At 41.4% G+C, this 26550-nt stretch overlaps 1 protein-coding gene across 3 annotated transcripts in view; it reads left to right on the top strand.

Annotated features, from left to right (window-relative positions):
- HTR1E (5-hydroxytryptamine receptor 1E) overlaps nt 1-25711 on the top strand; it is a 35877-nt gene extending 10166 nt beyond the window's left edge. Inside the window, exons 1-2 of one of the 3 annotated variants that reach the window (XM_072926623.1) lie at nt 19841-19964; nt 22930-25711. In XM_072926623.1, the coding sequence (XP_072782724.1) occupies nt 23004-24098 (1095 nt within the window). In that variant the 5' untranslated portion in view covers nt 19841-19964; nt 22930-23003 and the 3' untranslated portion in view covers nt 24099-25711. Of the gene's footprint in view, nt 1-19840; nt 19965-22825 lie in introns of those variants that run through there. The other 2 variants (XM_032747235.3, XM_072926622.1) reach the window with 2 other exon arrangements.
- The last annotated feature ends 839 nt before the right edge of the window (nt 25712-26550 follow it).

Consider the following 26550-nt stretch of genomic DNA (forward strand, 5'->3'; position numbering starts at 1 on the left):
CTGAATTTTCACTTAGGCTAGAATGGTTTCTGGCAGATAAAGGGCGGGCGGAGGGGGACAAATAAAAGGATGTTACAGAGTTGAAGGCAGCCTGAAGTGCACAATGCATGTAAAAGTAGACCTTGGGCAGTGATTACCAGCCAGATGATGGTAAGAAAACCATCGACAGGTTATGTCCACTGATAACTGCCACATTCTGGTGATCTAGCAATGCCTAAAATGATGGAGTTAAATGATCAAAAATTCCTTGGTGTTTCCTTGCATTCCTGCACTGAACTGTCAATGGACAGAGATCTAGGTAGTCATTGGAAAGATCTAGATGGTCAGTGCTTCTTGTGGAATCAACATTGCCTTCAGAAATGTCCCTGGACAACTGATTATTTATAGGTCTCAAAAATGATGTCTCTTTACCTAATACCATCATTCCCTCAAAAATTATATTCAATTTCTCTCACAAGCCTGTCAGATGTGCTAAAAAATAGTGCCCTAAATTGCTGATTTTGTCAGCTTATTTAGGCATAAGTTTCCCTTGAAGCCATTTCCAGTACACTTTCTATCCTTCAAATTCAATTTCAGCAGATGTGTTGATGCATCACCTACTTCCAGTTGCCCTCCGGTGTTAACCTTTTTGTGCCAGCGTTTATCCGTGGTTGCATTATCCTTTGCACTGAATTCACAAGTGTGCACATTCACATGTGGATGTAGCCAGTATCTTTGGAAAGAGTCAGAATATCTCTGATTATGTAGAGATCTCTACACCTTCACCTTTAGACTCTTTTTTTAAATCGAAGTCATCCAGGCAGAGAAAACTACTTCCTGTGACTCAAAAACCCTTACGGTTTTCTGACATTTTGTGTTCCAAACATAACCTAGATAAGAAAAAAAACATGACTTATGGTTTCATGTGGGATGAAAAGTGAGCTCTATTCTTTTAATGGCCCCTGCAAATTCTGTTAATGTCCTCAGAAGTGAGTTATATTTAACATCAGCTATTTTTTTAAATGGCTGTTGCTTCAATTTCTAGAAAGTATTGCTGTTGTTTATACTGCTTCTGGGATTACAAAAAAGAAAAGGACCTCTGTTTGGTTTAAGGAGAAATCCTGCTGGTCTACTTCAGTTGGACCAATCCTGTTCTACTTTTCTTGAGGCTTCTCAATGCATCAACTTTCCAGGATGCTTAGATAGATGGCAGGGAGCTCAACTCTGATTTTCCTCAGCCTTTCCAGAATTCTGACTTTATTGAGACTTTCAACCACCCCAGTTGTTTTGGATTTTTTTGGGGCTTTTTTTTTTTTTCAATTTCCCTTAGTCCTGTGATGCCTGGTCACTCTTTGGAGACAAGCAGCAACACCACTCATCCCCCAGGGGGACGGAACTGGTCCTGACAGCCCAGCCATGGTGAGAGGAGACACAACTAGCATTCTGACTGAAAACTGCTCATCCAGTTTCTCTCTCATTCTCTGCAATGTAGCCAGGGAATAAGCACACTACTTCAAAGAAACACTCGGGAATGGGGTAAAAATCCAGTGAGGGATTGTTGCTGGAACACTTCAGAGCTGCTGTAGTTGTGTAGATGATGTGCTAATGCCCTTCATTTCTAGCTGATGCTTTCTCTTGAAACACAAGGTGATGTTTCTCTTGATGTGCTCTCTCCAAGGCAGAGCATATGCACCTCTCTTGGACTTAACAGGCTGAGACACTCAAGGGAGGCAGTCAACTGCTTTCCTTTAGTCTCGGAGCCAGGACCAAACAGAAACATGGATAGAAGCTGGAAGGAGAGCACATTGCCCCAGTCATGAGCTAGAGACAGTGAGACAGGAGGGGAGAGAAATTTCCCACTAGCAAGCAGAGTCTCTGGGTTCCCATTTTTAGCCCAATGCATTTCCCCAAAGCCCCACACAGGAGCATGAGGATAGAATCCCTTGTTCCCTGTCCCAGCAGTGAATAGCCAAACCAACCACCACCACTAGACACCAGCTTCATGGACGCTTGCTTTCTTCGACCTGCATGCTCCTTAGAATGAGCTATTAAAGACTGTGTAGAATGTTTTTACATACTCTTCTGATTTAAGGGCATCAAATTCAGCCACTGTTGCTTAGGTAGTGCTGGTTGTGCTATTTCCCAGCAGAAATTAGGCAGAGGGTCTGGGATTCAGATTTGAGGTAATCTCAGGTTTGAGATTAATGGGATTGCTCAGTTGAAGCTGTGACAAAATAGAAAGTTATTCCTAGTAGAAAATGTAATCAGTCCCTTTCAGATCTTCAGTTTGACAGTAGCACTAACATCAATTATTCTCTGTTGGGAATATTTCATTTTAACAAGGTTCACTGTAATATCATCCTTTCTCAGTAGTAATCGGAAGAAAGAAGGCCTTTTCAAATCATTGTCTTGTTACCTTGAGATTTTTTACATCTAAGCCTCCCACTTATCAGCTGATGCCTTGCATTGACTTCAGCACCTGAACAATTCCAATACTCTCAAGTGTCTGGAAATGAACTTTTTTTTTTCCTCCCTCTTTTTATTCTGGCAAGAGTCTGCAGAGAAAATCAACAGTGTTTCCAAGCTAAAAGGTATTGTCGAAAGTAAAGTTAAAATCCTCAGAGTGGAGAAAATATGTCAAAATAATCTGGCAAATTTATGAGCCTTGGTCTCAGGGAGAAAAGGTAGCTCTACTGTATTGGTTTCAGCTTAATCATGAAGCTCTGGGTCTCAACTCTGTTCCTGCAGGGGAGAGCAGTTCTTTTGAGCAGAGCATGCCATCTCCAGCTTCTTCCAAAGGTATTAAATTATCAAACTCTGAGCTCCTCAGGTGCAAAGTACGCTTTTTTAAGAGTGGCACTGCTGTCCTAGTGCACACATCTTTCTTCTTCAGGGAGCTTCACAGAGCCTGATGTAGTTGGTGCTGTTTGGTTATCTCAAGCCAAGGAGATCCTTCCTGCAAGCCAGCATTCCTGATGAAACCTCGCAGCCCTATGCAGAAGCCAGACTTTCACTTAGTTTCTAACCTTGGTGCTCCCTTTCCCATTTCACCATCTCTAATCCAAAAATCCCATCTCCAATTTAGCATCGTGTATTTGAGACTGTTGAAACATGCTTAAGGAGATTTAAATGCACAGCTATGTGACTCAATCCCCTAGATAGGTTTTATAATGAGCCTTTATGCATAGCTCCAAGTTATTTTGAATAGAGGACTGCTGAAAATAACCAGAAAAAAAATTAAAGAAATTAAATGATCTCTTTTCCCACACCTCCAGATTGAGATACTCTCTGGTTAAATATCTCTGAATAAAGCTGTTCTAAATTAAATACTGGCTTTGGTGGTGTATAAGATGAAGCTGGCAATAAAATGTATATAATATCCCATCAAGATGTTGAAGTCTTAATCCAGAACACAGTGGGAGCAATGTGCACTGCTGCCAGCACACCTGGCCATGGTAGCTGTCTCACAGAGCACTGTATCCTGATGTGGCCCATTTCTGCCTACCTGGATTTGCTGTTCAGATGCCCAGGGCAGATTGCCAGCTCCTTGCCCAAATGACACCTTGGGAGGCAGTGGGAAAAAATTAAATAATTTTTGTGACTCAACAAAGAGCGGTGAGGGCATGATGAAACCAGTGAAAGGTCTGGAGCAAAAGAGTCTCATTAAAGTTCTTTTGTGGAGCAGTTGAGGGAGCTGGGGGTGTTTGACCTGGAAAAAAGGGAGGCTCCAGGCTTTCAGGTCACTTAGTATAACTAACTGAAAGGGGAACCTGAAAGGAAGGGAATGTCAGTCCCTTCTCCCAAGTAATATGCTAGAGAAGAAGAGGAAAATGCCTCACATTTCATCAGGAGAGGTTTAGATTGGATGCTGGAAACAATTTCTTGACTGAAAGGGCTGTCAAGCATTGGAATGGGCTGACCAGGGAAGTTGTGGAATTGCTGTCCCTTGAAGTGCTTAAAACACGTGTAGATGTGGCACTTAGGGACATGGTTGAGTGTTGGACTTGGCAGTGCTGGGTTAATGGTTGAAATGGATGACCTTAAAGGGCTTTTCTGTTTTCCAAGGGCTAAACCTTTCTGTGATTCTGTGACTGCCACAACTGGACAATATTCAGCTTCAGTCCCTGGGGCCTCCAGAAGGGTTACAAAGTTGGGTGTTCTTTAAAGGATCTCAAAAACCTTTGGGTTCATCGGGGAAGCTGTTCTGCCTCTGGAAAAGCAGAGGGCTCCTGCAGAGATGTTTGCTCCTGGCTGCTATAGTGTGGAGGCAGTCCAGTTGTTGTAGGGCCTTAGATGAAAATGAATATGCATATTTGAATCCAGTTGTGCTGAATACTTTAACTTGATAATTTGAAACATTTATATGATTCTATTGAAACCCTTATTTTAGTTGATGGGGTTGTTTTTGCAAATTGTTAACAACTTCAGGTCACTTTTGAGATGGAAACATCTTAGAATTTGTTGTAAAAGCATTTTAAAAGTAATTTGTGTCTTATTTACTCTGTCACCAGATCATTTAATGTGCTAATGCACTGGGAATGTCAAGCTGTGCTAATAAGAGCAGTTTTCCTTCTATTTGTTGTAACTCCTATGTAAATATAATTAAGGCAAGAAGTGTCTGAGGGGTGCCTGATCACATGCATTAAGTCAGCTTCCTTTTTGGCTCCTAAGGCAAACACACGCAGAGCTGCAAGGTCTCTGGGAAAGACCCAGGGCTTAGGGCAGCACCTTACCTGCTCCCCCTGAGCCCGCCCATATCTCGTTCTATGCAGGAAATCTTGAAGGGTGATAATCTGGGAGCTAAATACGTATCTCAGTCTCAGCATGGCAACAGATCCAGCAACTGCCTTTGGAAGTACTGTCACGTTTCATGCTGAAGGTTTGTGTTGCAGCAAGACTCCAGCAACCATGGAGTCTTGGGAAAGCTGGGATTGGAAGATTTGAGAGTGAGCATTCCAAAATTTGTGTGAAAATTGACATTTTCCCACTATCTGCCAAGAACTTTGTGTTGGTCTCATGAAAGAAAGGTATGGAGTGATACCAAAAGCACATGTCTGCATATCTGGAGCACATGAGCCAACACAACAGCAAAGCTTCCATGTAGTACAAGGGTAAGTATGGAAGAGCACACTAAAGACATCCAAGATGCAGAGGAGGACAATCTTTGAACACAATTATATCTTAAGGGTAAACTTTGAAATTTGCTGATCATTCTCTAAAGCACCACAGGGAACTTGCCATATTCAGTGGGATTCTGGCTGGGCATGAGGCAGCCCAAAGATAACTTCATCTATCTGCTGGAGGCTTCAGTGTGTCAGAGACCAGGCACAGAAGAGGGTGGCTAGAGCTCAGACTACCAAGCAAGCAGTCATTTGAGGCACTCTCACCATACAGAGTCATTTAGGCACCAGTCTATGCATGCTGATGACCCCTAAAAATCAGACTGGTTTTGATTAAGTACTCAAGAATAGTTTCAGATGCCTGATATAAGACCTTTTTAGATAAGGAGCCTAGCGTGACTTGGGCAAACCACTCCGTCACTACACCATATAATTTGAAGCATATAATTTGACGCTGTGTAATCCATCAGAGTTCATCTATCTCAACTAAAATTACTTTTGTACATGAATATATGAAACCCTAATGCTGTCCCATTTTCCACTTCCCATAAATTAAATGTGTTCAGTAGAAGACGGAGAATATATAAGTGAAAGGATCAACTCTCTGCCCTTTTACACTGGCAAAAGGTTGTAGCAGACTACAATTAAAATGTAATCGTAACATGTGCCACAAAAGAACCTTGGGTGAACACAATGAGAAAAAGAGAAATGATGGTATGTTGCCTCCCTATGATGGAACTGCAGATGGACAGTGAAGTGCCAATAACTTGAAATGAGAGTGGCTGCTGTTGTTGCTATTTTTTTCTTCAAGCTACTCCAACATCCTGTGCTAAATAATTTCAACAGCTTCTAGCTATGAGAAAATACATAGGCAAAATTTATTGCTGTAAGCATATATTCAAGAGGAGGATGGAGTGATTCTCTGTGCTAATCACTGTGCTGTCAGCACACTGCTGAGTTGTGAGTGTTTACTGGATGATGAACATAGTGTTAGGGGAAAAAAACAGTTTTTTGTTTACATGGCTTTTTTTTAATACTAGTTTCACCATCTTAACAAAATGTCAGATATAGTTGCCTTACATTGGTTTCAGCAGAGAGATCAACTGGAATAACCTGTCAGTACAATAATGCTCACAAAGATGCAGGAATGAAGATAAGACAAACCATAGTAAGATTGGTAGCATAGCAGCATCGTTAACCTTTTTTTTTTCCTGCACTAAATTTTCCACAGACAAGAGCGTTAGTAATTTTAACTTTGATTGAGAACTGCTATTATCCACTCACAGCATGTGGGAGCAAACAGGCACTTGGATAAATCACAAAAAAGAAAACCACTTAGCATGCTGCTTCCCTCAACAACACCTTTTTGTGAAGGTGCAAGGCTGAGTGCTGCAGTGAGAGCACGTGTGAAGACAGAAAGCAAGGCTGCAACAGCCCCCTGAATCTTGCTCAAGGTCAGCCCCTCTCAAAGACCAGAAGGTCACACTTGACTTAAAAGGTATTCTGATATGCTTTAAAAATTTAAGTAATTAAATAATTCAGTGAATGAAAGCCATCAGGATTCTAATGCAGTGTTAATGGGGTCTTTCAGAAATCATGAAGATAAGTTTCGTGAGTGACACAACTGGAGACATTAGCAAACTCATCCAAGAGGAATCATCCATTAGAGGCGAGTGCCTGCACCATCTCAGTGCAGAGGAGCATGAGGAGCAGCACAAGCATTCTGTTTGTGACCACTACAGAGAGACACCTACAAATAACTTCTGAACTGCCACACTTTCCTCCTGCAGGCACTCAGCCCTCAGGTGTGTTTGTCACCTTCAGCAACAGATGAAGCAGATAGTGACTCCACCAGCATGAGTATGCAGGAAGTCATCTGCTCTACAACCAGTGCTGCTCCAGCAGATCGCAAGGTGAGAAACAAATCAAAATTATTTGAAACACGGAGTACTTCACACATGGTCATTCAGAAGAGCACAACTTGTTGGACAGTCTCCACAGAACTTCAGCACTCTTTTGGAATGGAGTTTCCTAGCAAGTGTGCCAACTGTGTCAGCGTGTCAAAAGACAACTAGACATAGGAGCTACAGGTGCTCCTTTGACATGGTTGGGAGAGCCTCTAGAATGAACTTTCAGCTCCTACTGGCTCTTACTGGATGTATCTTTGATGCCCAGGCCTCCGCAAAGTAACAGAATCAGAGGATGTTTGGAACTTTATCTGTGCTGTGTGGAATCCAGCAATAAATTATTCCAATACAAAGGTCTAATAGAGTTAATAGAGCATATAAAACTGTCTGCTATGTTTCATCATATTTAATTTGCTGCAATAACCTGGAGATGTTCAGGTTTCAGTCTCTCTTTTGCAACCATCGGGTGCTCTGAGAATTGCTGTGCCAGCTGAGGAGTCTCTGTGTCACCAGCACCTGTGAATCAACAGGCAGTGAAATGCTTCCAGAGCATTTGGCTGCTTCTGATCTTCCATTATGGTCCCAAGTGAAGCAGTGCCCTCACCACTATGGGGAGAGCCACAAGGAACCTATGGCCTGATCATCCCCACAAAGAGTGGGTGTGCAAGAGGGAAGACCCAGCTTTCGGCCACCCACAGATACAACCTCTTCTGGGGCACGAGCTTTGGGGTTGCTCAGGCTGCACAGAAATTTGGTGCATCTCGCCAGGAATTTAGCCAGAGTTATCTCCCTGTTGTGTTTTGTAATTTGTGAGGAATATGATGCACTATCCCAGTCCTGCTGCCTTTGCCCTGTAGTAGTGATTGGCCAGAGAACATCCTGGGTCCCCCAGCCCACAGGATGGTGGGACCTAGCTTCTCACAGGAGCTAGGGCATCACAGGATGCAGTCCATGTCTCTCGGCCTTTGGTCAGGTGGGCTTACATGCTACAGCACATAGCAGGCGGCTGTGGCAAAACAGGCATGTTGGGATGTAGGGAACAGACATAGGTAGCTGAAGCTTACCTTAGAAAAGACAATCACTTTGGCAGATGCAGCCCAGATGAGGTGTGGTACTGATGCTGCTGTTATTAATTTAATGTTCTTAATTTTTATCTAAAAAAACTTTCCTAGGTAGATATGCATTTTTATTTAAACTAGAATAAGATTAGATGGCTGGTTCCCTCTTGTATTTTCTTGTGATAAGTGTGGCAGTGGCTGTAATCACATAAGTCATGTAGGTTGGATCTCCAGAGGTCATGTAGTCCAACCTCCTTCTCCAAATGTAAAAGACAAGTTAGTCACCTGCAAGTATGTCATGCCATATGAATAAATCACATTAAATGATTTTTTAGGAGATTAAAGGTCTCTTGGGAAGGGGCAGCTGAGACATTACCCCACCTCCTCATGGGCAGGAGTGTTGATCTCAACAGGGTAGGAAGGGTCTGCAGCAGGATCTGGAGAGGCTGGATCAAAAGGCCAAATCCAATTATCGAACATTCAACAAGGTCATGTGCCTGGTCCTGCCATTCAGATGCAACAACCCCACGCAGTGCTACAGGCTGGGCTAAGAGTGGCTGGAAGCTTCCCAGTGGAAAAGAACCTTGGTGTGCTGGTCAATAGCAGCTGAACATGAACCAGTGTGTGCTCAGGTGGTCAAGAAAACCAACGGCACCTGGCCTAGATCAGCAAAAGTGTGGCCAGCAGGACCAGGACAGTGGCCATCCCCCATCCCCCACACTCAGAACTGGTGAGGCCGCACCTCGACTGCTGTGTCCAGTTCTGGGCCCCTCACCTTAAAAGGGACATCTTGGTACTGGAGCAAGCTGGTGAAGGGTGGAGGCCTATAAGGAACAGCTGAGGGAGTAGGGTTATTCAGCTTGGAGAAAAGGAGGCTCAGGGATGACCTTATCACTCTCTACAACCTCCTTTCAGGCACCTGTAGCCAGTGGGTTTTTGCTTATTTTCCTAGGACAGTAGGATATAATCTCAAGCTGTTCTAGGAGTGGTTCAGATTGGACATTAGAAGGAATTCCTTCACTGAAAGGGTTGTCAACTTTGGAACAGGCTCCCTCAGAAAGTGGTGGAGTCATTGTCTCTGGAACTGCTTAAGGAAAGACTGGACATGGCACTTAGTTCCATGGTCTAGTTGACATGGTGGTGTCTAGTCAAAAGTCGGACTCGATCTCAAAGGTCTTTTCTAACCTAATTACTTTGTGATTCAATGCCACCAAGGATGCTGCAGCTGGGGACAAAGGATAATAGGGGACAGCCACTACAAGTCAGAGTCTGCCTCTGAACCTCACATCTCCTTCCTCAGTGTGTGAAGGTGGTGCAGGGCCCAAACGACCTCCCAGCAGAAAGTGCCTTGGACTCACTGATGAAGTCCTCAGCAGGACAGGACAAACAGAATATTCTGGGCTCTGGAGCAGGGGTAGAGCACTCCTGCAAAGGCCAGTCAGAGTTCTGCATTCCTTTTTACATATTCTGTTTTGGTGACTTCTGAAGTCTAAATTCCATATCATAAGTGGTACCATATAAGCCCAAAAATAAAGCAGTGACACAGAATAACAGAAGCTCCTTTTCTTAACACAAAGTCTGCTCTGTTTCATTGGTACAATGCCCTACAGACTCTGCTATGTAAAAGAAGAATACTTACTTTGCACAAGTTTTGACAGAGGAGATTTTTTTTGTCTGGTAGGGTCTTCAGGACCATCCTGTTCAGAATACAACTCTGTCCAGTTAATGTCACCCAGATTGGTATATGTTTGCTTTAGAGGCAGAGAAGAAGTGCTGCCTAGTAAGCAATGTGCACATTCAACAAAGCAGGAGGGGTGTTGGGCCCGGCAGCCTGTTCAAGAAGGATTAGAGCTATTGTCTGTGTGGATGCTGCCCAGCATCTCTCACTGCAAGTAATGCTGGGGTGGTATCAGCTGAAAAGTTGACAGAACCTAGGAAGTGAGACAGCGACTCTTCCTACGTGGGATGAGGAAGTCTCAAATGCCATGTAAGTGTTGTTCCAGCCCTTTCCGGGGTCAAAAGAGATCATGCAATGTCAGCTCCTTTCCTTTTGTTACCTGGGGTGCAGATGAGTCAGCACAGCTGTGGCATTCATGATTAGAATTCAAATTCTCAAACTGATGAGGATCTTCAGGTCCATGGACTTTCATTAAGTATTAAAGGAATAACATACTGGTCATACAATCTCACAGTAATAGTGTATGTACAAAGCATATGCAATGCACACATTTTTAGTGCCTCTATGAGTTAGAGAATGTATGCTTCTTTAATTTCATAGAACTGATGAATTTTAAAACAATTTGCTATATTTACCTTTGATCCCACAGTAAGTCCAAGCCTCTATCTACCCAAGCTTCCTGAAGCAGATGTCTGGTAAAGCAAAAGAGACAAACATCTTCTATCCTTTCATCTTCCCCTTCATTTCTGAGGCAGAATAAATCAAGGCTTTGCTTGTGCTGCTGATTAAAGTACTCTGGTTTATTACATAAATTAATATTGTTCTTAGTGAGAAAAAATATATTCGAAATGCACACAGTAGGTGTGAAATATATTATGCCCTCAAAATTAGTCTTCTACCACTGAGAGAAGCACCTGGGGGAGCATTAAGGGGGAATTCTGGTTAATTTCTTTTTCCCATGACTCTGTCCTTGTTAGCATGATATTAATATAGCTTAATTGTTTTGAGTATGAACTGCTGCAGCAAAATCCAACCCAGGGCAGGACAAATAGTCACATAAGCATTTTTTGGGTTAAAAAGGCTATGATGCGCTAGTCATCATAGAAAGTTGTTAGCATGAACCACATTCTTCTGTATTCAGTATAATCAATTTACTACAGAAGGGGAGAGTATAAATTTGGTATATGCAGTTTGTAGCTGAAAAACAGGGGTATTGGCCTTTTTCTTTCTGCATCACACACACCAGCTCCTGCTATTTTAATGTATACTATTTTCAAGAGACTTTGATTCATCATATTTTATTGCACCTGCTAAAGGATAACGCAGTCTTTGTAGTGAATGAAATTTTGTAATTACTCCATATGTGTGTTGTATCTGTGGGTTAATTTTAGTGTGCCTATGGTTTTGACAGCAAATTATCACTAATTCATATAATGACATGTCTGAAACAGTTGATATTGAATAGTTTTCTTTTTTTTTTTTTTTTTGCTTATTCTGTATTTACATGATGCTCCAGATAAGTAATTAAAGTGCCAGTCATGTGAGCTTATTTGCAACTAAAAGTCTCCAAAAGCAGACACATTATTTATTTCAAGCAATGCACAAAAGTAACCATTTTAGCTTGGTGGTGTGCATTGTAAGGTTTTCAGGGGAAAAGTGTATCTTCATATGAAAGCTACAGCTAGATATAGCTATTGCTAAGGCCCTGACTAATATAACTGCAGTGGCTATTTTATTTGGGAAACAAAAAAATTGTTTGTATGTGCTATCAGTTCAGCTCATGACTTCCACTACCAACAGCAAAGTTCTCAAAATAAAAGCAGGAACTTTCTTCATGGGATTTTTCAGGATCTATTGATCACATTTAGGTGGAGCGTTTTGTTCAAATCGCAGCTCAGGACGCAACCCCTGGAACATTTGCCCTAAGAATGTAATGGTAACATGAGTTCTGTTCAAATACAAACTTATATTGCCATAAATGTACGGCAGCAACTTTGGACCCCCTTCAACTGGAAAACTGAGAGTGCATTAGGCCATTATGGAAGCCAGAGCTCAGGCAGTGTAATATCTGAATGCCTCTGCCTCAGCAGGATTTGCACCTGGGGCTTGTACAGGAAGTGTTTTCTCATACTAAACAGGAGTCTGTCCTTGACCTTTATGTTGCTGTACACCACATGTCAGTAATTAATTTCTCCTGTGCTTGCAGCAAGCACACTGCCCAGATGGAAATCCCACGCTCCCAGTCCCAGGCAGCAGGCTCATGTCATCAGCCCAGTGCTTCTCACCAACATGAGACATGATTAAGGACCCACAGCACCTTCTGCTACAGTAAAACTATTTGTTCAGTCACATAGAGTTTTCTTTTCAAAGCAGTCTAGAGCCATTGTGTGAGTCATCTCCTTTATTTTATCAGTGTGAAATAGAGTGTATATTCACTAAGGCTTAATCTGAAATCTTTTTGCTCACAGTGGTAACATTTCCCTTGATTTCAAAGGATCTCAGATCAAGCTTCAAGAATTACTACATTTTAGTCTATCAGATTTGTTCATTTCAGGCCTTTATGACTTGCAGAGCAGTTGTGTACAGAACCAAGTCATGTGGAGATTAAACAAACTCCATTGACATCAGTCTCCTGACAGAGAATAGCAGCAAGAAACAAATACTGACTAGAAAAACAACGCATGTACAGTGACATTTAGCTTGTATAAAGTCATAGTCTCCACATAAATGCAAATAGCACCATTTCCCCAGAGCTGAATAAACGATATTCATCGGTAAATATTTGTGTGTCTTTGACATGTCTCTAAGCAGCAAGATGAGAAATTGAGATGGAAAATACATTTGCAGGTGAGAATTCAGTGCAAATTTTTCTTGAAGTTTTTCTCTCAATGCATTTGGGAGACCCTGAAAAGCAGATGCTTCCCTTTCTAGTTCATCACTTAAATGCAAAGCATCAGAACTACAACAGACCATAGCACACTCAGCTCCTGTCAGTAGTTTCCCAACCCTGCCACTCATGCTGTGCTACATGGCAGGGATCCAAGCCTGAGAATGCTCCTCAGAAAGAAACCCTAAAGCAGCTAATTAATTTAGGAACCTCATACCAATACTCAGAAGGGATTTATGCACCAGGAAGCTATAGTTTAACTATCTTTATATGAGTTGGAAATTTTATGGACCAGGGTTTCACTGACCTAAGCATCTTTAATAATGTAGCACCTGTATAAAGTATGTGCAGAGGCTTTTTCCTCTGTATGAGGAGCAACAGCACAGTTCATCAATATGAGGAATGAGTGCTCAGGCTCTTCCATTAAGAAAGAGAAGACCGGGAGCCCAAATCATTACAATACAGGTCTTTAGAGCCACCAGTGACACAGGAAAGGTGGCTAGATAGTAGCTCTTCACCATATGGAACCAGTCTTCCCTACAAAGTTGCACTTTTAGAATCATTTTAAGTTTGCTTCAAACCATAAAACAAAGAAGATTAAATAGGATTTCAGGCATGTGCCTAAAGATGATAAACCCACTTCATGGGCACCTTACAGTGCTGCTGAATTTCTGGAACTGACTCAGCATTCAGGCAGCAGGAGCTGCAAGAAAAGTGAATCCCATTATCTTTACATGGTCTCCCAGTAACAAATTGCATCTCCCTCCCTGGAGGTGCTAGCAAATGAGACAGTGAACTGTGCTCCTGCCAGGCCTGTGTACAGCATGCAAAGTATTAGACTTGCAAAGTGTTGGTATCTTCAACTCAATGAAGTAAAAATGAGGATTATCAGCATGTAATAAAACCCAACTGTTTCCACAGCAACTCTTTCAAGTTATATTGGACATAGTCCTCTTATTCTTCTCCTCCTCAATTTTTAAGATGTTCCAGTGAGGTACTTTAATAGTTTGCAAATGAAACAGACTTCTTTCTAATGAAAGATTCTTTTTAAAAAATAGTTTTCCCACATGGGATTTTGCTCCAGCAAAATAGTCATGGTTTACAACAATTTCACAAGCTCTGCATGATTTTTTTTCCAAAAGACCATGGGAGAAGAGTCACTGCAAGACAGTTTTGATTCTAATTACAAAACAAACAGAACATCATTAGTTCAAAGGATACTAAACTTCAGAATAATTCATATTATTTTAAAAGTTACATAGAGGTCTATGGACCTTGAATTACCTGGAGGTCTGGAGGTCTGTGGACAGTTCTTCCATTCTCCACGTAAATGCAACCAGGGGAAGCCAAGAATTTTTTTTTAGGAGTAAACATTATTCAAAATGACCTTCTATAGTGGGTTTTCTTTTTATAAGCCTATTCAAAAGGAGAAACAAAGATTTTTTTTACTTAGAGAGATTACACTGTTAGTGACCAAGGGAACACTGAAGCATTTTGTCCCTGGTTCCAGTTTTTAAAGTAAGACTTTTTTTCAGAAGAAATAGAGTGAACCCCTCTCTATCTGAGTCCTCCAGCACCTTTTCTGTGATTCTGTATTTCCTTCAAACACCAAGATGCCATCTCTGCTCTTCCTAGCTAAGAAACGGGATCACTTCAGCAGCAGTCTTCCAGTGCCATGGCAGCATGGTTTCCACAGTTGGAATTACTGTGGTTTTGTTTGCGGTTTCTTAAGGTGGATGTGGTTGCCGTTTATTTTGCTTTGGCAAAATGCTTCTGGGAGCTGTTATGAATGGATCTTCATTTTAGTTGCTGCCTGGCAGACTGAGTTGTGGCTGCAGGAAGAATTGCAGGTTTTGGGGATGGACTTGCCTGCTCGGGATCTTTTAGATGTTGTGTGCCTTCACTTTACCATTAAGCCATAACAACCAGCTTCATGAATATCTGTCCCTGGCCTGCTCATCAGTGGAGCACCATCCCAAGTGCTGCTTTTTTAGGAGGACTGTAAGTGCTGGTGATGGCACACTTCTCTGCCCTCTCCCCTTAACTGTCTGATAGCATATCTCCTTATCCAAGCTGTCCTCCCACCTGTATTTTATCTGATTGCAGGTTTTAGTCATACAGTCAATGAATAAATAGTCTGAATGGAAGGTTGAGCAGGAGGAAGGATTTTGAAGGGCTGTAGGACCTGCCAACCCAGCATCAATGCTCTTTGCTTTTGTGTCTGTGTGCCCCTTGCTGAACCATTCAGTGGAGCAAAAGGGAAGAGCAGAGCAAAACAGCCAGGCCAAAAGCAGCAGTGGGTACTGGCAGCAGCACAAAACCCTAGACAAATGCCTTCCCTTGCCATAACTCCCTGTTCCTTAGCAAGTGATTTGGGTCTGTCACCAGGTCTTTGAAATTTTCATATTTTCCTGACGCATGAAAACATCCAGAGCAGGGGATTGGTGACATAGTCAACTTCATAAAACAACACAGGCTTAAAAAAAATTTTAAAGCTTTAAACATTTGTTGAGGAGAGGGATTTTTGGGGACACAGCATATTGTAATGATGCATGTACAAAGTGAGGTAGGACCTAAAATACAAAGGAAAAGTCTTTAGTAGTGAAAAACATTTAGAAATAGGAAGAAACACGATCTTAACCAGAAGTTTTCTAAAACAAAAAATTCATCAGAGAATAATGTCTCTGTGAGAATGCTAAGCATGAAGGCTGCAAGGGTCAGTAACAGGTACAGATTGTATTTTTCTTTCCAGATAAGAGGTTAAGTGTGTAGGTTGCATGTCCTCTGGCGCTGGCTATTTACTAAACTAGGATATCACCAGGGATTGACAGCATCTTTGCACTGAGAAAAGATCAGGTGAGAAGCACAGCTCTGGAGTTGTTAAATGCTGCTCTGGGGTAATCAAACAAGCTTGCTGCCTCTGTTAATATAGATGTCATGAGCGTGCCAGGGGAGAGCATGTCAGCTAACTTTAATCAGGTTAACTCAGGTAACAAGGCTGTCTAGCTGTGGGAATCAGGAACTCCATGACTGAGAATTTACAATTTCTTGGCTGGGTGAATTAACCCATTCAGTACTCCATGCTAATGTAACATGATGTTTCTGTACACAAGCTAGCTCATTTCAGCACTTGTACAAATGTCATCTGCAAAACAAATGGAGACAAATCAAAACATCTTTTCATTTTCTGTTTTTTCAGGCACAGATTTATAGTGAAAGAAGGTTTCTATCTCCATAAATAATATCTGGAGGAAGAATAGGTACAGGGAGATGTTCTATCTGCCACATCATGGTGGAAAAGGCAGCACTTTGATGTTTTAACAGTGTAGGGTTATACAACTGATTACTATAAATTCTACCCCAAAAGATTTTGCAAGATCCAGCTACCCATGTCACTTGGCTCTAAAGTATGGGAAATTAGAGCCTCTGGTTAAACAAGCCTGTTTAACAATAAGTTAAACATCTCAGGATAAAAGATAGGGCATGAAAAGGGTATAGTGAAATGAACTACCAGGAATGAGCTGAAGTTTGCATGGGTGTTTTGTGTAGCGTAAAACAAGAGACTTTTTACAAGTATGGTGCTAAGGGTCCAAAGGGATGTGATGATGAGTTTTAAAGTTATTTTTTCATTTGATAGTCTCTTGAAAGCAAATTATTATAAATTTAGAGTGTTATTTATTACAAAATATTACGACTAGAGTAGGGTGCTACTCTAGTTTTTTCAATGAGAAATCTGTGTGTTTCGCTACCCTAGAGAATTTTATTTATGTCTGACGATAAGCAGGATTCAATCTGTATTGAGTCCTAGTTTGTATCACATTGCAGTTCAACAGTATCTTGTGAGCTTTCACAGCCTAAGATTTACTAACTTTCATATTGAAAGTAGATAAAAATGAGTAATCATCTGTGAATGATAATTATACCACTGCTTGTGGGAGGGAGCATGGTTTGAAGATCATCACTAATTATTGTTTCTCATTTGTATGTGCCAAGATCTGCACCACAAAAGTTTACCTCTGTAGTATAATGCTGGTGGAATTATTTCTTAAAAACCTGCAAAACTGCTCCAAGGGTTTTTGGAGGCAGCACTTCCCCTCTCCCATCAGTTTTCCCCCAGGCTTTTAACTTGGGAAGGAAATCCTCCAGACTGGCAAGGTTCACTGGGAAGGAAGATAGAGTCTTCCTGATATGCAAGCAGACATCCTCTTTCTGATGCTGAGGGAGTTGAAATATCATGGTCACTCTGGCATTTATCCTGGGCTCTTCAGCAAAAGAGACAGAGAGCAACATCACAATATACGGTGACAAGACACAAATAACAGTGCCTAAGCACTGCTTTGCAGCATGACATTTTAGCAACCTCCTAGACATAATTTGGTTTTCAATGGAAAATAAGCAGAGCTGTGAGGGTTCCTGCACACACACACAGCTGGCCTGCACGAACAATGGGTTTTGCTCTTGCAAGAGGACAAGAGGACACAGACTCACCTCTTTACCCTGAGGAGGTGATGGGTAGTTTCCAAAACCATCAGGCCAGATGCAGCCACCGACACAGCAGCACCAGAGTGCTGTGTCCCTCTGTCCCCTGGGTTCTATGCTGGCTGGAAATAACCCAGACCTCCCAGCTTTCCAACAATTGTGTCAGGTTTGACTCATGTGCTCTGGTCTGAGCAAAAAGTTGGGTTATTGCCCTGATTTCGGCTGTGGATGAGCAAGGCATACTCACTTTTTCCCTTCTTATCTCTTGTTCCACTTCTTGTCCTTTTCACCAGACTTGACACTCCCTTTCTCCATCTCAGCATCCTCCCAAGAGAACAATTCTTGCCAAATTGCCTCCTCCCCATCAGTCCCAGTTTTGCAGCAACCAGTGAAATCTGGTTTCTGATAGATTTGATATAGGCATACTCAAATTTATATGTGATTGCTGTTGGAGCGACTGGGGTTTTGCAAACCTGTGCTCCCAAAAATCCCCAGTGCTTCCCTCCACTCTTGTGTGAATTTCAACCACTTCTCATGTAACTCCACCTGCAAAACCCAGCCATCCCTCGGGGCTTCATCTGTGACTTGTGTCAGGTGCCTGGGCTGGTACCTGTCACATCCAGCCTGTTCTCTGTTGTGCCCAGCAGTGACCCCAGTGCTGTCCACTCAGCCCATCCTCTCTGGCCAGGACTGAGTTGAAGCACAGATATCCCTGTATCACTAGAAATCTACATTACATGAAGACAGGCTGCAGGCCACTATATCCTTGATTGCAGCATACTGTGCTTTGGCTATCTATGACAGGGTCACTACATGTATGAGAGTTAGTAGGATGCCCACAGATGCAAACATACAGCTATACCTCCACACACTTTGCTTACTGCTGAGTGATTCCAACCTATCTTTCCATCATGCTTCTTGTTACAGTGTTGTGCACAGGATGAATCTTAACTTGAAGGTCAATTTTATAGGTCAGCTCGTACAAATTTCAAAGTAATTTCATTCCCGGCCTCATTCAGTCTGTGTAGGAAAAGGTTGCATCCCTAAATCTATGGTCCCATAACGCAGCTACAAATTCCTCAGACATGTTCTTGTAAAATTTTGGGTTTCACACAAAAATAGTGATTTCCATTATTGTGCTACCCCAGTTTATGCTTCTCTCAGGCAACCCCAATGCACCTTCTAATAGTTTGCTTTCATTTTGCCTCCAACTGGCATCAAAATCTCATGTTGTGGATGTGAATATGAGCTGCTTGGTGACAAGAAGATTTTGTTTTGCTGACAATTTTGCCACGGGTCGGTGTGATTCTGACCATCTCCACTCTCTCAGCTTTTGCGTGCTGCTTTTCCAAATATGACATGTTACAAACAGCTTCTGCTCCTATATAAATCCATAACGTGACCTCTGCAGACTGACATCCTTAGAAACCCAAAGCAATACCAGAGTATAATACTTTGTATTTGGAAACCTATAATCTTCAGTTAAACTCATTTGCATAATTTGATTACCAAGGAGCCATGAAGTCCAAGGTTTGGTAACTTTACAAAAGCAACAGTACAAAGTTACAAATAAAAGGCCTGAATTTCAGGGCTTTGTACATAAATTTGGAAGAGAAAACCTCTTTGAAGGAAGAGGAAGAGCAGTGAAAGTTTAGCATCTTTTTGTAGTTTGAAATATTAGCATTATCATAGATGTGCTAAGTCATATTTTCCATAAACTGTCTCACAAATCATGGCACAGATTCTTGCCCTTCAGAGCTCCAGTCGTGGAAATATTGAAAGTGAAAAGCACTCAGACCAATTCAGAGTTTAACAGAATCAAACTGACTTATTGCTATCAAGGGCACAAAGATGTAGAAGTCATACAGTGCAATAATTGCTTAGAGGAAATGTAAAACCATGGATGTAAAGGAACTAATCTGCCCTGTACATACATATTTGCAATGCCAGTTCCACTTCTTTGCTCCAAGTGATATTATTCCATTTGTTATGAAATGGTTCAATGGCCAAGGAGTGGGAGTCAATCTGTCCAACAGAAATCCAGAGTACCCTGCTACACGTGGTCCTCTGCTGAGGAGACATGGACATTGCCATCTCACCATCTCAAGTTGTCCAGTTCCTTTTAAAGAACAATTAATCAAACTCTTTCCCCTTTCTTCCTCCTAAACAGCACTCAAAGCCATTACCAATAATCAGCTAATATGAAACAAGATTGATTCCCATTTGGAGGAAGCCAAATTAGTTTCTTGCACCAAATGTGGGAAATTAGTCTGTGTGTGTAAAATCCTCCCTGTAGGAAATGACTGACAGCCTGAAGTGATACAGCTGCAAAACATAAACACAGCAGTGCTTTTAGTGAGAGCACTTTAAATAACTGTTATTAATGTCCCTTCCAAGATGTCACTTAGAAAACCACAATCAATTACTATAGTGATAGCAATACTATATATAGCAATTGTATGCAAGTGATGGAGATGCTGGAAACCAGCTATTATTGCTTCAATATAGTAAAACTCTCCTTGTTAACTCTCATGTTATGTCCACAAACACACCTGCATTTTTAAAAGATTGATGATAAGTAGCATTTAAATTCTGCCCTCTATTAATAACAAGGTCAATCACTAGCATCTCTTTGTAAATCACTTCCCAGTTTAAAACATAATTTCTTTCCTGGGCCAAAGTACTCTCTGTCTTTGTCTTCTAATTCAAAAGTAGAGAGAAGACAGTTGGACAAGCAAGGACAATGGGAGAGTGGCTGGGGAGGAGGCACTGCAGGAGAGTGGACATGAGCCCTGGAGGCAGTGCTGAGATGGCACCAGCAGCTCAGGAGAGTCTCAGGCTGCTCTGGCACAGGAGGTGAGCTGGGAGGTGAATAGCCAGTGCTACAGTTAACTAATTATAACTAACTAGTTCTAATGCCAGTGTGTATCCTCATCATGTGGGTAAGGAAGGACAAGAGGCACAAACTTAAGCTGTAGAAGAAACCTTCATCTCTCAAAAGCTGAAATTACTTTTCAGCATTTAAATATACTGCCTTAATAATACTGGCTTAGTGCTCTTATGTGGTATTTATATTGTCTGGATTGTTAAGCGCTCACTTCCTGTAAGGAACATGGGTATTAAAACTGAATTAACTCTCCAGTGATGGGTTTGGATTATGATGGGCTTGCAGGGTCTGAGGTGCCTGCAGGCAGGAATGATGCTGTGTTTATATTTTTCCTTGTCTTCAATTATTGCACTGCTTTCAAGGCAAAAAAAATGTTGGCCCTCCTCAGCAGACTCATAAAGCCAAACTCCCCTGTGTTATAAGTGGTATCCTTTGTCCTAAAGGAAAATTGATATTTGGATCTGATTAAGTTTATTTAAATACAAGATGATTAAGGAAAGCAAGAATTTCTTTTTCAGAGTGTCCTTGAGGTACAGGGAACAGGTAGAACTCAGAAAGGATTTTCCTTGGGATGCATCAGTGTAGGCCATCTTGGGGGAGAACCACAGCAATTCAGGTCTTACTGCATTAAACATGTATATAGGCAGTGCTCAGCAGAGAAAATGGTGGGGACGACACAGGGTGGGAATAATGAAACTTCTGGGCCCCAGAGGAGTGAAGGACAAGCAAGAAGGAGTGATGCTCACACCAAGAAGCATCACAAGACTTCCTGTGTGGGCAATGGATCAGAAAGTGGTTGTGGAGGAGATGTGAATTCCACAGTCCACATCTTGAGTGTGCTTGTGGACTGGGGTACACTCACTAAATAATAGTGCTGAAGAAAGGATATGGATTACAATTGGTTTTGGTCTGTGCTCCAGCAGTGCAGAGAGGGAGAGAAAGCCTATTTGTTTTATCCTCTGATCAAAGCATCAGATATAATAAGGGTGCAAACTAAGGAAATCAGAATCTGGCTTGACAGAAAATACTCCCATGAACAATTTATGAAGATTTGAGCTGATATTTTGGCTTTAGCCCTAAACAATCAAATTGACACTTCCGTATGTGGTAACCACATGAAGACTGATGGGTGGATTTCCATCTGACTTCTCCAGTCAATTTTCAATAAACAGGCCTAATATTTCCTCCAAGGCTCTTTGTAGTTTAAAGCTGTTTAAAGTAGTTTCTTAAGAGTAGAATATGCTTTGGGAGAAAGGCAGTTCTGCTATTCCTTGAACAGAATTAAAACTCATATTTTGCTAACCCAGAGACTACAGCAGTCCGGATCTGCTTTCCTAGAGCCTATCCACAAATAGAAGTTTTTATCTAAAGTTTCTAATTTTAATTTTTCCTCATTCAGCTCATTCTGAAATGGCACTCCAGTTTCTGAAGAAGAGCATATGTACACAGAGCCAAGCAGTCAACTAGCTTTAAATGCATAATTCCTCATTCAATTTCTTAATTCCTCATTAGCTTGCATGTGCAAACCCAGAGCCTAATCCAAATTCCACTGGTGTCAGTGAGAATGGGTTTTACATCTCAGATTTAGCCATCTAAAAATCAGGTATGTATTCTAAATGCAATTGTGGAGGAACCACTTGTAGTGAAAATAGAGAAAGATCAGCATTTCCAGGATGTGATTCATGGCATCTTCCTTAAGGGCTTGTCTTGAAAGGGGACAAGTGTATTTCCAGCAACTGCTATCTTTTTCCTCTGCTTGTAAAAGGAGCCTGTACAACTAACCTAGAAGCCTCCTTACTCTGATAAATGAAGCCAGGGGAAGGAATCTTTCTGTTTATTTCAGTGGATAAGGATTCTGACTTTCAGTTTTCCACATCCTTTATGCCAAGATAAATTACAAATGGGTAAGCAAGGTCCCAGAGGTCATCCCAAGCTGCTTCTCATGGACTGTTAACTCTGGCTTCAGTTAACATTTGGGATGTAGACATGTGAACTTCTGAAATAAAACTAAACTTTTTTTAAATTATTGTTCCTTGCATCACGCTGGACTGCCTGACAGGGAGCATAATTACATGAAAATCTCAAAGCAATGGCAGAAGCTTTTTGTCTGTCTCCTCTAAAGACACTCACAGTGGGATATGTGAAATGTCACGAATAATTAGACAAAACTATATGAGCTCCTAGCAACAATGATGTACTGTGTAAAACCAAGCATTTGCCATAAAGCTTTAAACATTGTTGAAAACCTGCATGACAAAAGTAACGAGTAATTTTTAAGTACGTTTCTAATATATTAATACAGACATGGATATGAAAAAGCAGAATAGAAAGGTATGAAATGCTGGCATGCCTTTGCTCAGATAGGCTGCTCTGCTGCTTTTTTTACAAAGATGATATATAAAAGTAATTTATGCCTCTCATATAGACATTAAAATGAAGAGGCAAATTCCCTCAGCTCTTCATCTGCTGGAGAGTATTTTAACAAGCAGGAAAAGGGCTAGCTCCTGGTATCAGTATCACAAAGATCATAGACATGTTTGTGAAAAGGGACCTGTGGAGGTCCGTTAGTCCAGCCTCCTACTTTAAGTAAAATCTCCAAAATGAAGAAGGAATAACCATGTCACATCAGCAGGATATCTGGCCCAAATTGCCCTTTAGAGAAGAAAAAATGAATGATGAATGGAGAGAAAAGGGGAGAGAAAAGGCAAGAGAAGAGAAAGGAAAACAGATCAACATTTTATTTGATATTATAATATTAGAAATGCAAAACTTTTTTACCAAAAGGTGGGATTATGCTAGTTTGACTAACAGATGTGTTTTTATCTTCTAGGAAAACAATGAACAATGAATTTCTTCTTTCCAGGAAGAAACCTGGGAGGTTTTTTTCTGCTCTGTTGAATATGGGATTATAAATTTTTTTTTTATTGCATATAGAGCATCTCTTTCAAATGGATAACTTCTGAACCTGGAACTTTTCATTACCAACTTCTTGCATCCTGGAGGGGAAAATGAATTTCACAAATTGCACCACTGAAGCCAGTGAGGCTGCAAAGCCAAAGACAGTAACTGAAAAGATGCTCGTTACCCTGACCTTGGCCACAATCACAACCTTGACTATGCTGCTGAATTCTGCTGTAATTGCAGCAATCTCCACAACCAAGAAGCTCCACCAGCCAGCAAATTATCTCATATGTTCACTGGCTGTGACAGATCTCCTTGTTGCTGTTCTCGTCATGCCCTTGAGCATCACTTACATAATGATAGATAAATGGACTTTGGGGTACTTCATCTGTGAGATCTGGCTCAGCGTCGACATGACCTGTTGCACGTGTTCGATCCTTCATCTGTGCGTCATTGCGCTGGACAGGTACTGGGCCATCACAGACGCCATCGAATACGCCAGGAAAAGAACGGCAAAAAGGGCTGGGCTGATGATAGTCACCGTGTGGACTATCTCTGTTTTCATATCAATGCCCCCCTTGTTTTGGAGAAATCACCACAGCATCAGTATTCCCAGTGAGTGTCGCATTCAGCATGACCATGTCATCTACACTATTTATTCCACATTCGGGGCATTTTACATCCCCTTGACTTTGATCCTGATCCTGTACTACAGAATTTACCACGCTGCAAAGAGCCTTTACCAAAAGCGGGGTTCAAGCCGCCACCTCAGCAACAGGAGCACTGACAGCCAGAATTCTTTTGCCAGCTGCAAGCTCACACAGACATTCTGCGTCTCAGACTTCTCCACATCTGACCCAACCACAGAGTTTGATAAAATCAACGCATCCGTGAGGATCCCTCCTTTCGAGAATGACTTGGACCCAGCTGGTGACCGGCAGCAGATCTCCACGACACGAGAACGAAAGGCCGCTCGCATTTTGGGGCTGATTTTAGGTGCTTTCATTTTGTCCTGGTTGCCCTTTTTCATCAAGGAACTGCTTGTGGGTCTCCATATTTGCACTGTCTCTCCAGAAGTAGCAGACTTCTTGACCTGGCTTGGGTATGTCAACTCACTCATCAACCCTTTGCTGTACACGAGCTTTAACGAGGATTTCAAGCTGGCCTTTAGAAAGCTCATCAGGTGTCGAGAACATACTTAAAAGTACTGAGAGAAGATGATGCTGGCATGACTCCTGGCCTTAAAAATGAGCAAAACTATTTGACTCTGCCACTGTTTCCCTTGATAAAGGGGATTTTTGTGTTTGCCTATTTGCTTGACTGTTCTTCAGCCTGTAATTCATTATACCATTTTTTTAATCTCTAGTGTTATTCATAGTAAAGGGTTTGAAATAAATTTATTCTACAAAGGAAAAGATTTTTTAGCAATGAAACAACAAAAAATATTATTAGTATTAGGTATTCATGTCTAAGACATTTTGTGTAATTGATGATTCAAGAAGCAACAATATTCACTTTTATACTTTTTCCATTTAAGATTCAGACATCTAAATTATGTACTGTATAAACTAAACCTCATAAATACATATTTAAAAATTAATAAACACTTCATGTTATGACAGCTAAACAGCACATCTTTACTATGGCATGGTGAAAAAGCTGTAACAGTCATTTAGGAGGAAAATTACCACCACTTCCACCTTGGGTTGAGGCAGCATAAACTATTCCTTTCTTCAGGAATACACTCCCAAAACAGAAAGCAAAGTTCAGTTCATTGTATCTAGAAATGATCCCATTTCATAACCCAAAGGAATTGTTCAAGTGGCTCTCTTTGTGTAATATTCCAGATTTACATTCAAGGCATTGGGCAGACACCTGTGCAGGTAATTCGGCAATTGAGAGGATGCAGCTGGCGAGTATCATACTTGTAAAACTAGCTGCACATCTGAGTGGTCACACTTTTGATACCAGTCACCCTATCTCTTCAGGCCTTGTGCCTTAGTCAGTTATGGGGTGGTATTTTTCACTTGTGCCACACTTCACCTGAATGTTGTGGTGCACAACCCCAAGGATATATGGATCCTACCCCCACCAACTCAGACAACTTCATATCTTCTCAGCAGGCCAGCTATATATAGAAATTAAAAAACATTAGTTAAACCTTATTATTTCTGAATATCAGGGAAAAAAATTAGGTAAACAAAATTATTTTAAATAGCAGTCTGCACATATGCCTTGTTGTCATCTCATAATTTGCAATGGCAGTCTTGCCCATTTAACATATGGTCAGGTGCTCTGGTAGGATTTCTTGCTCTGGGAGCCCTTCACAGACCTACTTCCCCTGTCCTGAGAGACAAAAAGTCCTTTGTATCCTACTTTTTGTGCTTATGGAGAAGTTAAAATTTTCTAATTCAAATACAGTGGAAATCACTGATTTTACCCCTGGGAAGGGGTAAAATCAAAGCCAAGACTTTGGTATTGTCCATTATAAACTCCTAAGCACCATTTAAATATTTATTACCACCTTGCACCCTAATTTTCTTCCCTGTCCATTTTTCTGGACAAATTCTTTTTGAATTACACCAATACACAACAAAGGTATGTCAACCTGACATCCAATAACTGTGAAAACTATAGTATGGTGGCTTCAATCCATTAAAACAAATACTAAAGGTAGCAAAAGTGATGTAACAGCACTGGAAGCCATCTCTTAAAAATGTTTTGAAAATTTACAAGATGACAATCATTTTTCTTATCAAGAGTCAAGGAAGTGTAAGTAATATGTGAGTAATAAACTGCAAATGGAACTGAGAAATTACATGCTTATTGGTGAGAGAAAGCATTTGACTGGAAAGATGCAGTGCCACAAGCTGAGCGTAAACCAAGTCTGAAGGTGACAAAAGGTGACCTGCTGCTTACCCACATGCACTGGGATTCTTCTTTCAGGACTCCCTGCCTGAATTTGGGAGGTTCATCTCCAGCTGTCCTTCTGAATCTACTGTTGCAGTTGCCTCCACCAGATACCTTTGGATTCCCTGCTAGCAAATATTAATACCTAAAAAGAGAGGAAAATTACCTCAGCCACTGAAAATTCCTTTTAGTGAGGAAGCACAGACATCCATTATGGTTTTTCCTTTTTGCAGCTTGTTGGAGGTGGAAATTGCTGATTGAAAGTAGGGAAGTGTATCCTGACTCTGCCTATCAACAAAGCTTCCAAAGCAGCTCCCCAGAGTTGATATGCTATTAAGGAAAAAAAAAATCCAACACAAAAATGAACTGGAAATTAAAATAAAAATGTGGTATTTGTAAGAAGTGCTGCAGAATATTTTTTTTCTTTCAGAAAATGCAACAGAATTTATTATTAAAGAACAAGGACTCAGCACAATTTATGAAACAAGTTGACTGTGGCAGAGAAAACAGGACACACGAGCAATTATGGCTAGAAGAGAGCAGATTTTGGTGTCCCTTGGGTGCACAAGGGTGCCCAGCTGCTGTGATGACGAAAGGGAAGAGTAAATTTGGAAGACTGACCCAACAGACTGTCTGAGCCACCCCAAGGAACTCAGGGGAGGCAGAAGCTGTATCCCAGCCAGGTTCTTTGGGGCTGCCTCTGGGGCTCTAGCTCAGCTGTGGGTGGGCTGCACAGGGGTCTCT

Source organism: Taeniopygia guttata, chromosome 3 (assembly GCF_048771995.1).
Source record: "Taeniopygia guttata chromosome 3, bTaeGut7.mat, whole genome shotgun sequence".
Classification (NCBI taxonomy): Eukaryota; Metazoa; Chordata; class Aves; order Passeriformes; family Estrildidae; genus Taeniopygia; species Taeniopygia guttata.